Source organism: Corylus avellana, chromosome 2, assembly GCF_965113065.1.
Source record: "Corylus avellana chromosome 2, dhCorAvel1.hap1.2, whole genome shotgun sequence".
Lineage (NCBI taxonomy): Eukaryota > Viridiplantae > Streptophyta > Magnoliopsida > Fagales > Betulaceae > Corylus > Corylus avellana.
This window is the reverse complement of record NC_142491.1, coordinates 2,910,419-2,929,069: the sequence shown is the minus strand read 5'-3', so window position 1 is coordinate 2,929,069 and position 18,651 is coordinate 2,910,419. Positions and strand designations below refer to the sequence as shown.

Genomic DNA, 18,651 nt, shown 5'->3' with positions numbered 1-18,651 from the left:
GATGGTTTCGTTTTCCCAGTAGCAATTGGATTAAAATTGTTCTCCTATTTTTCGTGATTAGCCACTATAAAAGGACATGCAATCCTTGGTTAAGTGGGGATCCGGAAAATCCAAATTGGTGAGAACACTTTGTGACTTTTTTTTACTGGGTATTTGAAATGGACAGTTGAGTGAGGTGTACAAGGGGTTAAGGGCTTGGGTTTGGGATATTAAACTTGAGCGGTTCAGGCTTGTACTATTATACTCAATATTTCTCAATAGTAAAGAAGGAGTCCGGATCACGCCCCGTGGACGTAGGCATATTGCCGAACCACGTAAACTCTTTGTGTATGTGTGTGATTGATATGTGTTCTCGTGCGTTTTCTTTTCAAACTTGTCTTTCGCATAAAGGGCTGGTGGGAAATTGGTAACCAATTAATTATCAATTTTCCCAACATGGAGGAACATAATTATCTGTGATTATTGCACGTAGTATCTAGCTTAGAAGAAATACAGTGGTTTATTGGGTATATTTGCTCATCCAAATCTCCTTATCAAAGAGTCTACTTCCTTTCTACAGGCATACAAAACTGTAAATGAAAAGGTAGGTGGAAATGACAATCAAAGATTGGACGAGGTGCTTTCAAAATGGAATAGTCCACCACAAGGATGTTATAAGATAAATTGGGATGTCGCCATAGACTTTACCACTAGGCGTATGGGTATTGAGATTATAGCCAGAGATTATTAGGGCCAAATGATTGCAACTAGGAGTCGCACACATGGCTATATGTTAAAATCGGTTTTGGCTGAACCTATCGATGCTTTGAGTGCTGTAGAGTTTTGTCATGATATGGGGCTTCATAATGTTATATTTGAGGGTGGTTCGCTGATAGATGTCAATACGAATCACCCTTGGTGAAGACGCCTGGTTTGGAGATTTTCATGATATATTGTACAATAAAATAAAATAAATGTATTTTGATTTTTAATAAAATTTTATTACTTGGCAAATTAATAATTCAGTCATATTTTGTGGAAGGACACATGTCGAATTGTAATTGGTTCCCAAGTCAGTGTGGATTTTCGTTAACTCTACTAACGACAGATAGATCAAAAGACCATCTCGATCTTTAGACAAACCACAAGAACCTCTTGTGATTAAAAGTAAACCCTAGGAGTCAAAAAATAAAATTATGAAACTCCAAGGGTGAATAAGGTATTTAACCCTAATTATTTTTAGAGAAAACTTCAATTATTTCCCTGAAATGTCATGTTTTTTGTAAAAATCCCTCAAAAGTTCAAAAACTCCCACTTTAGTGTATCGATTTTTTGATTTTTTTTAATTATCCCCCTCCGTTAGGAATTAGAGTTAAATCAAATGAAAAAAGAGGTAAAATAGCCTTTATACGTCTGAAATTTTTCTATAATTCTAAATTTACTTTTAACTCCAAATAAAATATTATTATTTAAAAAAAAAAAAAAAAAAAAAAAAAAAAAAAAAAAGAAGAAAGAAGGAAAAAAATTGACTCATCGTGGGTCAAATGTGACCCAAGCCTGGTCACCGTAGGTGACCCAATATGGGTCTTGAGACCCACGGCAGGTCACCTTGGTGACCCTCCGTTGGGTTTTGTGACCCACGATTGAAGTATTTTTGAATTTTTTTTACCATTTTTAGAGCACACTGGACATTTTTAGAGTAAAAAAAAAAAAAAATCAAATAATTACTTTTGAAATTTTTTATCAAACATGTCAGTTTTTGTTTGGCACAACTTTGTAAGTACCAAACATACTTTTTAAACTCTCTAATTCAATTCTAAACATGTTCTTAATATGTTTTGGGGGTCAAGACTCCCTCAACTAATCATTAGAAATTATGGCTCCCTCAAACGAGCCAATATTTCATTTTCAATGTTTTGTTACTAGTCAGGTCTACATCATAGCACTTCTCGAGTTTTATTTAGGAGTTTATTTGGAGTTAAGATTTATAGCAATAAAGTGGCTATTATTAAAAACAGTTGCTCTGTAAACATTAATTTTCAGAATTATGAATAAAATACAAGTTTTCAAGTTGTATTTTTTTTTTTCTTTTATGTTTTTTATAAAGTATACATTCCACTCTCAAACTATCATTTTCTTCATTGTTAATGTCCTCTTAAAGTATTAAATTATATCAATATCTCTTCTAAACTATAAAAAAATATTAATGTCCTTCAATAATAAAATACCATTTATAAAATTATTATAAAAAAATTAATTTTAAAAAAACTTTAAAAAAATGAAAAACCCACCCACTTGGTTTTTTTAAAATATATATATATATATATTTGTTTTTTTAGTTTTACTTTTTTTTTCTTTCAAATTTATAAAGATATTTTTGTTTTATTGCAATTTTTAGTGTTATTTTGTCATTTTATTATCATTGGAGTATCAGTATATTGACTTTTTTAGTAGTTTAGATGGGATATTAACAATAAAATGACAAAAGCATGATGAACGGGTCAATGGGGAGACTTCATAATTTTTGGGAAACACGTTTTCAATTTTTTATTTTTTAAAAACGCTTCACAAAATTTTACCAACCAAATTTTTGTTTGTAACACTTTTTTCAAATGTTGCCTCCACCAAATCCATCTCAATTTTTTTACCTTTTTCGAAACTCAGAATTCGAAATATTTCTCAAAAACTATACTTTTACCCAACCGACCTGATTTTAAAAATTGGAAAAATTAAATTTAGTCTCTAACTTTTTATGTTACTTTAATTTAATCTTCAAGTTTTAAATTTTTACAATTAGGTGGTCCTTAAATTTTTGGAGAAACTTCACTTTGATCTCCTAAACTTCACAGGTCTTACGTAGAAAATCCACCACTTGACCAAACGAACAATCAATCTTATTGTCCAATTAATTTACGATATGTATGTTAGACCAATCAATTAAAGAGACATGACTCAACCTCTTTTTTAAAATAATTTAAATTAATTATGCCATATGGCACCTATACAATTAGGATCAGAATTTATTAATTAGTCTGATGTGATAAGAGAAAAATTTAATGACTTAAATGTTGAAATGTAAAACCTAAAGACTAAATTGAAATCACATGTAACTAATTTGTTTTTTCCCTAAACTTTTCAGTAGAAATACCATAAGAGATGCGAATATCTGAATCTTGAGCAATAATTAACGAAGCACTTTTGTTTTGTTTTTTTTTTTTTTTTTTGAGATAAAATAGAATCACTTTTATAAATATGATCAATCTAAAGAAGCAGAGTGCTCCCTTAGTATAATTTCTCGGATACAGTCAGGAACAACCCCAATCCATGTTCTCTCAATTCCCTCCCTAACAGCTTGACGAGCAATTGTATGGGCCACCTTATTTAGCTCATGACCCACCCGCTGCACCCGCCACTGTTGAAAGGCCGACAATAAAACTTTCATGTCATCCACCAGGTGACCAATTGTGCTCCCGTCGATGGTTACTGCATTGACAGCCTCCACCACCACCTTTGCATCCCCTTCTAACAAAATTTGAGACAGCCCCATTTCCTTCCCTAATTCAAGAGCTTGGGTTCCTGCCCATGCTTCCGTCGCCAGAGGATCCAAGCAGCCAGACCTGGTCAAACCACGTACAACCATAGTTTTCCCTTCCCAGTCGCGAATTACAGCACCCACCCCAGTCTTTTCCCAGCCGGTTACACAGAGCTGCGTCCCAATTTATTTTATACCACCCAAAAGGAGGAGCTACCCATTTATCTTGGCTTGGTCGCGGTTCTGTGATGCTGCCCGTGGTCTGCACAGACGCGAAAGCTGCTGCAGCTTCCTCCGCCTGTTGAACCATGAGATTGGGATGAAGGAAGGGGCCTCCGTGAACCACTGTATTTCGCCGAAACTAGATCTTTCTGACTAAACCCACAAAAATGTTGATCTCAGCTACCTCGCATCGCTTGAAAATTTCCTTGGCCACATGACAGAAAGATGGGCCTCCAAATGAACTTTTCTGCAATTTTCGCCCACACCCGCTCCATAGGATTGGATGGAATAAGTGGCTGGGATGGGACCCACTTATCCCCCCAAATTCTTTGTTTTCTGCCCATTACCAACACGAGAATACAGCCCCCTTACAAGCAGCCAAGCAGGTCACGGAGAAGTATATGGGGGGCGAGGGACCTGCTTGTAAGGGGGCTGTATTCTCGTGTTGGTAATGAAACACTTTTGTTTGTGAGTAATGTTAAAGACTATTTTTTTACTCTCTTAAAGTTGATGTAGCTTTCAAAATTATTATTAGATCAAAATTTAAGTATGATTCATCTAAAATATAATTGTGATTTTAAAAGCCACATCAGTTTTTTTTTTTTTTTTTTTGACATGTCCGAACAAGAGGGGGGAGAAGGATTCGAACTAGTGACATCCACTTCATTAGGCGTGATCTCAGCTGATTAAGTTACCTCTTCATTAAAAGCCACATCAATTTTAAAAAAATAAAAAAAAAAAGATAAAAAAATAGTCCATAACATTGCTCTATCACAACCTTCAAAGGCCCAGAGCGAAGCACACAACAAAATCTCTACATCCTATGTCCATTCAATTCTTCCCTTCCTTGAAAGTCCCAAAAAACAAAACCACAAAAAAAAAAAAAAAAAAAAAAAACCAATTAGTGAATAACTTCAATAAGGTAGTAAATTGGGTGTTTTGTACCTTCTAATATATAGAAAGCAGACATTTCAACTTCAAACATCAAAAATAATATAACACTTTACACTAAATAATTTCTCTTCTCTTAACAAAAACCTCATAGACAAAATACACATTGATAAAATCACCGGATCTACCATCTTGGTTGATTTAGGAGACTTTGGTATTCAGCGCTGAAGGTGAATAGGGGTTTGACAGTGGGTGGTGGGCATTGGATTAGAATTAATGGAAAAGTTCATAGGATAATTTGAACTAATTAAATATGCATCATTTTTATCTCTATTGTATTTTGTGTTTTTACCAGATGTGTCTAATTTCTATTGAATGCGATAAAAAGAGTTTTACACCACATAAAAGGTGTGTTTGGTGTCATTCTCCTACACATCTTTTGTCTATTTTTTTTTTAAAAAAAAATTCACCATTGAATCTGTACAATTCAAACTTGAGTTCCTTTACATAGAATGAAAACAAACTATTTATCATAATATAATGACATGTATTTAGTGTCATTATTTTACATATCTATTGTATATATCTCTTTTACAAAATCATGCAATGATACATTTGCACATCATTTATATTTATAGACAAAAGATGTAAAAATACATAAAAGCAAACATCTTTAATTTGTGATAATATATTACCAAATCAGGGGCCCCCAAACAAGGAAGCAAGCGCTAATTTCGGGATAGTATATTATAATGTCCTTAAATAAAAATCCGACGTGTCAAATGTGAATTGGCTGCCAACGTAGGAAGAAAATAAATGCCACATAATGTTTGGCTGCCAACTGCATGCCCTCTTCGTGTCTTTCCAAACACAGCATGCAGTGACAAGGAAAACTCTCAATCCTAACGAAAGGCTCTCTTAATTAATAACTCATCACATTTATTTATTTTTATATATATATATATATATATATATATATATATATATAATTTTATTTCATTTTTGTTTGGTTTCTCGGAAAAAGGAAGGAGGGAGAGATATCGATGGGGAGGAGGAGGAGTTCGCCGGCGAGCGAGGCGGTTGCATGGCTGAAGAGGCGGTCTATGCGGCTGAAGATTTGTCTTGGGGCGGCGCTTGCTCTTTGTGCTTTGGTCGTTTTGAAGCTTACCGTTCACAATAGCAACCACTTTTTCATGGGCTCCGAATCCGTCCATGCCGTCGGACTCTTCGTCTTGATTTACAAGCTCACCACCAAAAAGACATGCTCCGGTATCTCTCTCTCTCTCTGACTCTCACTCTCTTTATATATATATATATATTAATTTTCTTATTTTTGAAAAAATGTTTGTGCATTACAATTTTTGCTGAATTGTTTTGTTCTTGTCTTTTTAATTTTAATTTTTTTAATTTTTCAATGTTTGTTTAGATTTTCGATGCATTTCTTTTTCTTTTTCTAGCTTTTTCCCTTTTTTTATATATAAAAAAGAAAAAGAAAAGGGAAGAACTCTCCTCCTCCCATTCGAAAAAATAAAAATATATACTGGCACATTATGATCAAGATTACCTGTTTAACTCTATAACCACCGTTAAATAGTAGCCTTAATTAAAAAAATTAAATAAAAATTAAACTGTTTCAACCTTGACTAAAAGAGATCAACCACCACTATTTTTTGTATATTTATTCCAATATGTTTTGCGTATATATAATGAATTCATTTCTTCAACTTGAACGAAGATCAATTTGGAAATTAATGATATATAGGTATTATTTTCTCTGAGCTAGGAATTATATTATTGACTACAAGATATACTTGGCACAAAACTTGAACAACACAAAGATGAATATTAAAATAATATATAAAAAAAAGATTATATATACTATTAAAATCACATGCTTAAGCATCAAATTCTTCACTTTTCTTAATTATTATATTATTCTTGAAATATTTATTCTGCTTCTAATTATTTTAAACTAATTAAAGTTAATTATCTAGCTAGCTAGTTAGTTTGATATTACACAGACACACACACACACAGATATATATATATATATATATATATATATATATATATATATATATATATATATATATATATATATATTAAAGGATTTCCATTAATTAATCTAGTCCTGCAAATGTCTTTTCCTTTTTTTATTTAAGATTATATGATTTAAGGATGGTTGATTTTTATGCTATTATTAAGTTCACAACTCCTATTGACTTTTAGCACCATATTAATCTTAAATTTCTTTTTCTTTTTTCTTTTTTTTGTTGACATACTTGTTACATCCAAATAAAAATGTGATTCAACATCATGGCAAATCACAAGGGCATATCTGAAAACAAATGAATTCCAATAATCTGTCTTTTCTTCTCTTTTTTTATTTTTAATTAAAGGAATGAGTGATGATTAATGAAAGTTAATAAAGTTTTCATACCAGGGTTTCTATTTATTTATTTATTTTAAATTTATTGCTAAATGGCTAAAGATTTTATCTTGAATATATTATATTATAGAGACATTTTTTTCTTTTTTCTTTTCTAGTCCCTTAATATTATTATGCATCATTGTCTTGAATTGATCATTTATTTCAGGATGATATCTAGGTTATGTTCTTTGCTTCAATAATTATTTCAGAAGTCTGAATTTTTTTTTTTTTTTTTGAATAATAATTGACTGAGATTATCATTAAAATGATCAACTCAAAGATAGAGCAGACTGCTCCATCAAAATGATCAAATCAAAGAAGTTTGAATATATATATATATATATATATATATATATATATATATGAAAAACTTCACTTAAGACCCTTGAACTACTACACATTTTGAGAAGACCCTCTAAATTTCAAAAACTCTTAATTTTGCCCCGTGAATTTTCAATTTGATGCAATTACCCCCTTCTGTCAGATTTTAAATGTTAAAAGCGATAAAATAACCTTTATATCCCTAACTTTTTTATAAAATTATAAATTTACCTTTTTATTTTAAATTAAAAATCAAAGGGTAATATGGTATTTTTAGTCATTTTTGTTGAGGGTTAATGGCTGAATCTGGGGGAAGGGGGTCAATTAATCAAATTGAAAGTTTAGAGGATTAGATTGAGAATTTTTGAAATTTGGAAAAACACGTGATAGTTCAGGGGTATATATATCAGCAAATCATATATACTCTTAGAAAATATTCTCTTTGATATATATGTCAAAGAAAAAATTATGTAGTTCTAATAATAATTAATGAGGTTTTGCCTTCTCCTGCAGGCCTCTCATTAAAGACTCAAGAACTCACAGCTCTGTTCTTATTTACAAGATTCATTTGTAGTGCATCGTGGGAGAGTAACATTCACTCTGTACTATATTTTATCACTCTCATGTCAACGGCATGGGTTATATACATGATCCGGTTCAAGTTGAAGTCCACCTACATCAAGGAGCTTGACACCTTGCCCTTATATTATTTGGTAATTAAACACATTGCTCTGTCTTCTCTGCTCTTATATAAGAAAGTTTGTGATTTATCCGACCCTTGTGGAGGTGGCACGTTGTTTATGTTTATGACAACATTATATGGAATAACATAAGATTGATATATATTAAGACAAGAGTTATAAGAACTCAAGAGACAATAATTATAAGAGGTCAATAGATCATACTTACAAGAAGTAGAAGTAAAAGAGACATATAACATTCATACTATTTTTTTACAAATAAAGCCTTTGATGTGTGGATGTAGGCCATAGGCTGAACCACCTAAAATCTTTCATCTCTTTTCTTTCTTTATTTAGTTTCTTATTTGTTCTAATAATATATATCACATGTGTAAAGAGAGATTATTCAGAAATTTCTTCTGATTATTGCATCGATCACAGGTGCCGATTATTGTTCTTGCCTTCTTCGTCCACCCTTACATGGAACAAGGTTTCTTGTTTCGAGTCTTGTGGGCACTTAGTGTGTATACAGAAGCTCTTTCTGTGCTGCCTCAGCTCTGTTTCATGAGGAATGCAAAGGTATATAAGTTCTATGCATCCATCTGTTTGTCAAGTACTTTACTTTAGTTAAAGCACTAATTTCTTCTAATTCTGGTTGCCATTTTTCAGATGATTGAACCATTTACAGCCCATTATGTGTTTGCATTGGGAGTTTCAAGATTCTTGGCATGTGCCTATTGGATAATTGAGGTCAGTTTAAGAATTCTAGGGTTCCAATAATGGATTATTAACTCAATCTTTGTGTCAAATATTTTCCATTCCTTTTACATCTATGACATCTGATGGCTTAGCCTAGGTGGAAACACCCTGCTTGGCCACGTGTATTTTGCTCAGAGAAATTAATGCTAGATACTATAGTTTTATTCAACGTTCATCCAAAAAGGCTGATGCGACACTTCCAACTAATCTTTGAATTAATCATTATTAAAAAAAATTATTTGTAGATTTAAAGAGCCATGTCAACGTTGTTTATTTGAAAATTATAAGATAAAAATATAGTATTTAGCGAGCAAAAGTGAAAAATAAGCCTTTTAGGAATGAAATTCTTTATAGCTACCTAGATAACATGCCATGCTTTTTATAGGTGGCATTTTCCAAGCGTTTTGATCCTTAGAAACGACCTAGATTCTATAATTTGAGAATTTTTGAAATTGTAGAGAATCCTAATCCTATTTAGCATTGAGCTTTTGAACATTCCTAAATTTCACTTATTATGTTCATATTTAACTGAAGTTTCGAGAAGTATATATGTAAGGGGAAGAACTCATCAAATTATGTGCTGATGAACAAGCTCAATGACAACTCTTACAGATGTTTCTAATCTGAGTGTTTGTCCTTGTACCCAAGTATCCTGAAACAAGGACACTTAATTGGTTCATAGCTAAATCAATCACTTTCAGACAATAACCTTATTACAACTTCTTTTGCACCTTTGAATGAAACATTCTTGGCATCCACATGCAGATTTACAAGACAGGTGGTAGGTATTTTTATCTGTTTGTCAGCGGGTACTTCTGGTTCGTGGCTGCTTTCATTTCAGAAATTATCCAAACATTCATCTTGGCTGACTTTTGTTACTATTACATCAAGAGGTAACTCCCCTTTCTTTGCCTCTATATATATATATATATATATTTCACTCATATATACTGATTATGTCTTTCAATCTGCAGTTGCATTGAAGGACAACTTATAATGAGGATGCCAGTTTAGAATTAGTCAGGCTTTGGAGACCATAAGTGTTCAAATTTTGACTTTTAATGTCTTTTCTTCCTTACTATATTGGGGTTTTATAAAGGTTGATTTGGTTACATTACATAAGGGTTTTTTAAAAAATCCTTATATGCATGCTTCATATTTTTCCTGTTTCCTTTTGCATCATCTCTTTCATGAGGTCATAGATTTGACGAGTTCTTAAACTTCATCCTTTGCAAACCCTCTCTTCCTTCTTGAGCTTAAAGAGAGGGGTCATGGAGTCTACCTTCCCGACACCTTAAGATGTAGGATTCATTGTCCAAAGCAAATGGACCCACAACTACCTCTTAAATTGTCGGAATTCCTATAAAATTCAAGCAGCCTAATAACAAAAAAAATCTCATTCTGACGGAATCTAGTAAGTCATGACTGTATTCTATTTTTCTCAACTTTCTGTATGTAGTCTAAGTTCTAAACCATAATCAGTCTTTGGAAACTATTGTCTTTTCTTTTCTTTTATTTTCCTGAAGTCAAATGTATCTATTGTCTATTTTGTCATTTTTAATTAACCCGACTCATTTAATTATTTGAGAGGCATTAGTGAATGCCCATATTCATAAATATAACATTCTTATAATCTTACCCACAAGGTCAAGTTTTATTTACATGACAATCCAAACTTTTGGTCATTATAGGATACAAATTATAAACCAATTCCAAAAGGCGACTTCATTCAATTCAGAATTGGCCTAGTTTAATTCGACAAGTGTCTAAACCTATAAAGATTATCTGGGTATTTGATGACCTAAGGATTGGGTTATCTCAAATATTGAATGCAAAACTTATCAAATTAGAGACCATTTTTCTGACTTGAAACTGAGAGTATATCGAAACATTAAGGAGAAACTTCACAAAACTCCCATAAACTTTCACCCGTTTTGAAACTACCTTCTAAAGTTTAAATATTCTCAATTTAGCTAGGGTATCAAACTTTTAATTTTTTTGCAATATCCTCCATTCATTACGATTTTTTGTTAAATCTTGTCAAAATTTTTAAAATACATTTTTTTTGTTTATAAAAATAAAAAATAAAATTGAAAAGATTCAAGTGTAAATATTTTTACAAATTCCATTAAATCCTTAGCAATACCTAAATCTTTGCAAATTTTTATTTTATTCTTTTATAATAAACAAGAAACCAAATCCAAATTTGGAAACTGCATCATACGCCCATTTCTTGGCTGTTTTCCCAAGATGCAGAGGACTAGACTATTGTCTTTTTTTCCAAGATACAGAGGACCAGACCAATTTTTTGCGCATTTCCTAGTTCATCTATTTTTTTTTTCCCAAGCATTGTATTGTTAAGGATTTGTTGTTGGGAAGCTCACGGTCTTAAATTTTGTTTTCTTGTAACTCACTTCTCATATAGCTTAGAAAATAAAAAATAAAAAAATACCATCCACGCGGCTTGCCCAATTTGATGACTTGCCAAACATTTCCTCAATGTATAGTATAATGTTTAGATTGGATTTAAATCCTATGCAATAGAATAGTCATTGTGGGAGTCTACCCAAATCTCACCTTTTTGGGCAAGTGCCTTAAGTCCAACCTATTCATGTAAGTACTTCTTCTTTTTTTGTGACTTGTCCATGCAATGAGACAGAAATAGAGAAAATGAATTTAAACTAGTAAATTCCGTTTATTGAGGAGTAATCCTCGGCTAATTAAGCTATCTCTTAAAGACATTTCCGACAAGTACCTGAGAAGCTTCTCACATAGGATTGCCTTTTCATTACAATAGAACCACATTATTATTACACGAGATTTCATCTTATTTCATGAAAAGATAGTACTTCAATTGCTTATTTGCTTAACGACACCAACTTTTGAAAGTAAGCAAATAAAGGGTAATGAAAGAAAAATAAAAGAACCTAGTAATTGTATTTGTAAAGTACCTATAATGCCCCTCTTAAATGTTTAGAAAAGAAAATTGCCTTGATCTTTTGTCCTTAAATTTTTATTTGTACGGAGAAATTTTATTATTGGATAACAAGACTCTAGAATTCTTTGGATATTGTAACATACACTTTCTCATATTTCAAATTAAATGATTACAATTTTGTTCCCAAGAGGTAGATCAATCGGCTGGGACCACGCCTAATGAAGCGGAGGTCACTAGTACGAATCTCCCTTCTCTCCTCTTGTACGGACATGTTAAAAAAAAAAAAAAAAATGATTACGATTTTGTCACATAAGCATTTATATCACCATTTATTTGAGAGTAATGTCACTCTAATTATCACACTCATTTTACAACAGTGACCACTTGAGGTATCATATTTTAAGTAGTTTTTTTTTTAAGTGTCATTTAAAATATGTTACGCTAACCGGTGTAAAATGTGTGTGATAAATATGTGTGAAAATTAGTAGCATTACTCTTTATTTGAAATTAATTGTTGGGATATGACCGAAATCTATAATTCTACATGGTAGCATACCCTAAAAATTGTACAAAATCTTGATCCTATTTTATTTAAGATGATACTTATTTTAAAAAGATAAAAGCTTCTATTGTAATGATTAAGGGTAAAAATACCGGCGGATAATAACCGCCCGCATCAGTTATCCAGATGAGGATGCGGGATGTGGATAGCAAAAACTAATATATGTAAATGCGGATGCGGATAGCGGTTTTAGGATATGCGGATATCTGCATTCCTTTATATATTTAATGTATATTATATTTTTCATATATATACATATATATTATATTTAATATTTTTAAATTTATGTTTTTCAGATTTTTAATTTATGTTTCTTATAATTGCTAGATTTGTAATGTTGTTGGATTTCACTTTTAGAAAACTCTTGGATTTGTTTTGATTAATTGCCTTATATGTTTTTCCTTTAATATTATTATTTTTAAATGTGTTTTTTTTTACATGTCCACATAAGGGAATGGGGAGGGAGGGGAGGGGGGATTCGAACTAGTGACCTCCGCTTCATTAGGCGTGATTCACAGCCGATTGAGCTATCTCTTATGGACTTTTTAAATGTTTTTTAAATGTTAATGATATTTAGAATTTTCTTGTTAATTAGCATTCAATAGTTTTTGTAAATTTTTATATGGAAGAATATTGTAGAGGTCCATGAGGTTTATAACATTATCAAATGACTCCCTAAAGTTTGAAATTGATCAAATCATTCTTTTAGGGTTGACAATTTAACCCGTAACCCGTGAACACAACACGTAATTTTAGGGTTATAGTTTATGTTAATTAAATGGGTTCAAGTCATAAATGGGTGACTTGTTTATACCCTTTTAATAAACGTGTCGTGTTTTACATAAACGGGTTGACACGTTTATACAATTTATTTATTTTTTAAAATTTTATTTTTAATTTTTAAGTAAATTTTAAATTTAACTTCATTTATGATTGACAATTTAATGCACGACTTGCAAACTCGATACGTAGTTTTAGAGTTTAGGTTAAACGAGTTCGTGTCATAAACAGGTTTATGACCTGTTTGATAAAAGTGTCGGGTTGCTGGGTTAATCGAATTGATATGAACCCAACACGTGAACCCATTTTGCCAGCCCTATTTAATGTATTGTACATTATCAATTCGCTTCCTCAGTGCACCCGAATTTTTAATTGAAATTAGAATTGGGCATCACCCCACCGCCTAATGTAGATTTCAGCTCTACCCCACCCCATAGTTGTCCCCCAATTGGGGGCGGTTTCGCGAAGTGCCTATCCACATGGGGTAAGATTTGGTTGTATCCGCCCCCAACGGATAACCATTTTTTTTCCAATTCCATTCGTTTTACATGTTTTATTTTCTTTCCCTTTATTTTCTCAACAACCAAACATAGGGTCAAACAAAAGCCCAACAAATCTCAACAAACAACAACGAACAATAAAAAGAAACGAAGAATGTTGTGAGAAAAAGTGAGATATTCGTCTAAGAGTCTTTCAAATCTCAAATCTTGATCTCTCTCTTAACAAGTGATACAATTAAAAAATTAAACTTTACGGCCTTTTATTTTATGTAAATCAAATCCTTTTATCACCATTTTGTTATTGTTAAAAATTATATAAAAAAGAAAAAGAAATTTTTTTTTTTTTTTTTTTTGTAACAAAAAAGAAATAATTTCAATCATAAGTAGAACCCACATATGGTACAACAAAGGACACCTCAGACGTCTTTCATCTACACAAAGCCGCTCCCTCTTACATGCCCGTGACTTTCACTTTACTTTTACAAAGCTTAAATCCCGGACATGGACACGTGCCCTCCATGCATCGCACATCACTCTCAGTCGTTTCGAAACCCCCAGTCCAAACCCGGTCCCACCTACCACTCTCACCTGGCGCCACAGACAACATCCTCATTCAATTCTCAGAGGTGTCTCCACGTGTCCTACCAACCTAAAGCCTATAAAACAACCTTATCCAAACCAATTGCACCACGTGTACGATCACCCAGCGGCGAACACGTCGACACGTCTACATCACCTTCCTTTACAACTTTTCTCCGCAACTTGACCTGCTGCTGAGCTGTTATGGCTCCAACACCACTCCACGTGTCAGTCCCTTTCTCGGGCCCACTCCTCTGCGACAAACACACGTGTCGAGAAGTTGGAGAACTACGTAGTTTCGTTTTCTGAAAAGTAGGGGATTCGAGGGGACAGCAAGATCTCGCACCACGTGTCCGTATCCTGCCAGGCTGTCAGTAAGTACAGCGAGTGCCAAGGGGGCGGGAGAAACGTACACGCGTTCGATCTTCTGCTCTTCATGCACGCCTGCCACGTGGCGGCTTCCGAACCTGCTAGCTTGCGCCCTTGGCTCTAATTCGAAGGCTGTATCCTTTCATAAACCTGAATACGTAATTTACATAAAATATTTAAGGGTTAAATACTTCAAACTCTCTTAGAGTTTTTTAATTTTTTTTTTTTTTTTTGGAGTTTCATTTTTATCATAGGAGGTCCCTGTGATTTTGATAAGTAACCAAATTAGTTCATCCGTTAGTTGACCGTTAATTGACCGTTAGGACTGACACGTGGACCAATCAGACGTCGACACGTGACACATATATTATTATTTTTTTTAATTTTTAAAAAAAAATTTTAAAAAAAAATATATTTTTTAAAATTTTAAAAAATGTATTTAAAAAAAAAAAAAAAAATGTAAAACATTGGGGGTGGCTCGGCCACCCCCTTGGCCATTTGGGGGTGGCCGAATGGCCAAGACCCACCCCCAATTGTTTTTATTTTATTTTATTTTCTTTTTTCTTTTTTTTTTTAATTAAAAAAAATTAAATGGATGGTACGTGTCAACATCTGATTGGTTCACGTGTCAGTCCTAACGGTCAACTAACGGATGGACTAACTTGGTCCTTTATCAAAACTTAGGAGGGTTCTGTGATAAAAATGAAACCCCAGGGGGGTAAAAATAAAGTTACCAAACCCCAGGGGGTATTTGGTATTTAACCCAATATTTAATTAATATATTTTTTAAAAATATTATATTTAAAATTATGAAAAAACAATCCTTAAATTATCGAGTGTTTTGAGTAGACCTCTTAAATTTTAAAAAATTTTAATTTAATTTAATTCAATTGACCCCTCTATCATATTTAAAATGTTAAAAATGATAAAATAACATTATACCCCTTATATTTTTTTTATAAAATTTTAAATTTACCCTTAATTTTAAATTAAAAATTTTAAACAAAAAAAAAATGAAGGTAATTAAATTTGGTCTTTTTAAGCATTTCTGTTAGAAGTTAATGAAATTGATTAAAATTGAAAATTTATGGGTGTAAATTGACAATTTTTGGATTTTAGAGTTTTTTCACGACTCACGGTAGTTCAAAAATATAAAAGTAAAGTTTCCCCTTAAAATTATATATTTAATTTCCCTTTTCTTTTTGTATAAATAAGACCAAAACAGTTGTTTGGTATTTTATTGAATAAATTTTTTCAAGAGTAATGTTAGGGACCATGTTTTTATTCTTTTAAAGCTGATGTGACTTTTAAAATCACTATTAAATCAAAATTTTATAATAATTTCAACTTTAAGAGGATAAAAATAAGATAAAAAAAAATGATCCCTAACACTACATTTTTTTCAAATATCTCAGTCATTATTTTTAAATTAAATAATGAAATTTTTGCCATATTAATATTTCTTATATAAATTTGTTTAAAAATAATAAATAAATTACAAACAATAACTAATAATTAATATACTAATCCTCTTTAAATTAATTCATTAGTGGTGCGACCTTGCTCGACGCTTCCGCTAATTATATCGAAAATCTGCTACGTGTTACCAACCGCCTTCGTCGCCTTCTCCGCTTACGCCACGTGGCCATCCCGCTTTGGTCCCGTTCCTCATATTTCCCTCTCTCCCTACACAAAATCTGAACCCAAACCCTAGAGCACTTTTTGAAGCTTCCAAACGCAAAGTTTTTTTGTATTGGATCTCTGCTATGAAGTTGTTCTAGTTTGGAGCTTTTTTGAGGCTGAGTCTTGGAGATTTGTGCAATGGCGGAGGAAGAGATCGAGCTGGATTTAGGGTTGTCGATCGGAGGGACTTTCGGTAAGCCGGAGCAGCTTAAACCGGTGAAGAAAGTTTATGCTCTGACGGCTGATTCGGAATCCAACGGCTTTGATGTGTACGTGAATGCTAGAGATGGAGAGCATGTGGATCCGCTGGCGAAGCGGGAGATGCACGCGCTGCGGAGGCAAGAGGCGAAGAGGAAGAGAGAAGAGAAGCAGGAGATGAAGAGGGGCACGTGTAGGGCCAAGAACGGCGAGTACGGGAGCGAGTGGGGAATGGAGGAGGAGCCGGCGGCGCGTAAGAGAGAGAGGACAGATGAGCAAATGCAAATGCAGCGTCAACACAACGGTGACGTTGTGAATCCAGTGCCGTTTCCGGCTGTGGCAGCGGCGGTGCAGCAGTATCCATACGCGCCGGTGCAGTACGTGCCGTTCACGAACGGGGGGTTGGGGGGGTTTCCGTGCGTGATGCCGTGTTGGGTGCCTGGTGACGGCGCTTTTGAGCCGTCCACGTGGCGGGGTTTCAAGCCGTACAAAGGAAATCAGAGCCTGGGGTTTAACCTGTCCAGCGGGTGCGAGAAAGGCGAGAAAGATGGTGTGAGTGGGGAAACGACGTCGTATGGATCGCCAATCTGCGGTTCCTCGGCCGGTTCGGAGGACCATAGCTCCTCTCATGAAGGTACTCCAAAGAACCCTTGATGTATTTTCTTTACATTTTGTTTTAACTTTTCTATATTTCCCCTAACAAAAATAAATTAATTAATTAATTAAAAGAATATAAAATAGAATACAGGCAAGAAATAGAAATTAAAATATTTTGTGGTGACAAGACAACGCAATTACATTGTGATTAAATTAATTATACGCTCTGATTAGTATCACAAAATTCCAAGTGTTATATTTAGTTGGCATCCCGGACCAATGGGTGTGTAATAGGTCCGAGAATCGTGGTAGCACGTGAATGTAAAGGAAGCATGATGATATGGAGAAATTGTGATGTGCTTTTTTTTTCTTTTTCTTTTTTTTCGCCATGTGAAAAACACTTTTTTTAATACTATTAAAAAAGTGACGAGGAATTTTTCTATCATCCAATTTGTAGAAAATTTTGTTCTAATTTTCTAATTACAATTAATCCTATGATCGAAAGAGAAATGTTACGGTTTTTCGTAGTGTTTTCTTCCTACGTAAATAAGAGGGACTAGTAGATTAAGTTTTTTTTTTTTTTTTCTTATATTTGTAAAAAAATAATATCTATGTAAGATCAAGAAAACACCGAGAGAAAATCAAGAAAAAGGGTAACATTCCTCTTATCAAAATAGGCTTGATTTGGTTCCAAAATATGTGAAAAATACTTTACACCCGTGACGATAAATCATTTGTTAAAATTTAACAAAAATATTAATAAACAATCTAAAACACAGAAATAGTCCCATCAAAACATTTTAAAAAAATAAAACCCTCAAGGTAAATTGATCTTGTAGTCAGATTTACTGCATTCCATTTTTGTTATTTTCCTTTATTGGATCATCCACTTGATAGTGGAAAAGATCCCCTTTATAGTCTATTTCCCTTTGTTTCTTTGCTCCATGCTAATTCACCAACTATAATTTATAGTTGTGAGAAAACTATCATCCTTTTTTGCTAAGACAGATTTAACTGATTTTTCCTTCATCTTTCCAGGTGGTGGCAGCAGTGACTCCAGAAGCCGTTCATGTCCCTCCTTGCTGGTGCAACCTCAATCGAATGGTCACAAAGCAAATGATCATAGCAAGGGCCATTCAGAAAACAGTGCTTCCTCTGAACCTGTAGAATCCGATCATGGCAATAAAGTGCGTCAATCGAATAATACTCGACCTGAAGAAGAACGAACCGAAGCAAAACCAAAGCCAAGTGATTCAACGCCTGGTCCAGCGAAGGAAACCAAGATAGACATGGGAAAGCCTCCCAAACCCCAGACTCAGAACCAAAATACTCCTCCTCCTCCACTTCCTCAAATGCCGTATGTATCGACGACCGGGAACGGCCCGAACGGGAAAACCGTTACCGGGTTCTTGTACAGATATTCAAAGTCGGAGGTTAGTATTGTTTGTGTCTGCCATGGAAGCACATTCTCACCAGCTGAGTTCGTGCAGCATGCTGGGGGCACGGATGTCTCCCACCCTTTGAGAAATATTACCGTTATTCCTTCTGCTTTTGGATGATGCCACTGAACCTGATAATTTATTTTTTTTTTTTTGCCTTTTGGTTCTTTTTTGTGGTCCGCTGGTGTTGG

General features: G+C 33.5%; 2 protein-coding genes across 2 annotated transcripts; both read left to right on the top strand.

Annotated features, from left to right (window-relative positions):
- Nucleotides 1–5,628: 5,628 nt before the first annotated feature.
- Nucleotides 5,629–9,953, top strand: LOC132167715 (ER lumen protein retaining receptor family protein). Its single transcript, XM_059578727.2, has 6 exons — nucleotides 5,629–5,893; nucleotides 7,890–8,089; nucleotides 8,498–8,635; nucleotides 8,726–8,806; nucleotides 9,581–9,708; nucleotides 9,790–9,953. Exons 1-6 carry the CDS (start codon nucleotides 5,668–5,670, stop codon nucleotides 9,827–9,829), a joined length of 813 nt encoding a protein of 270 aa, XP_059434710.1. The 5' UTR covers nucleotides 5,629–5,667; the 3' UTR covers nucleotides 9,830–9,953.
- A 6,262-nt stretch (nucleotides 9,954–16,215) lies between these two features.
- On the top strand, nucleotides 16,216–18,608 carry LOC132190122 (nuclear transport factor 2/RNA recognition motif protein). The gene is made up of 2 exons (XM_059605017.2): nucleotides 16,216–17,058; nucleotides 18,060–18,608. Exons 1-2 carry the CDS (start codon nucleotides 16,365–16,367, stop codon nucleotides 18,578–18,580), a joined length of 1,215 nt encoding a protein of 404 aa, XP_059461000.2. The 5' UTR covers nucleotides 16,216–16,364; the 3' UTR covers nucleotides 18,581–18,608.
- Nucleotides 18,609–18,651: the final 43 nt, after the last annotated feature.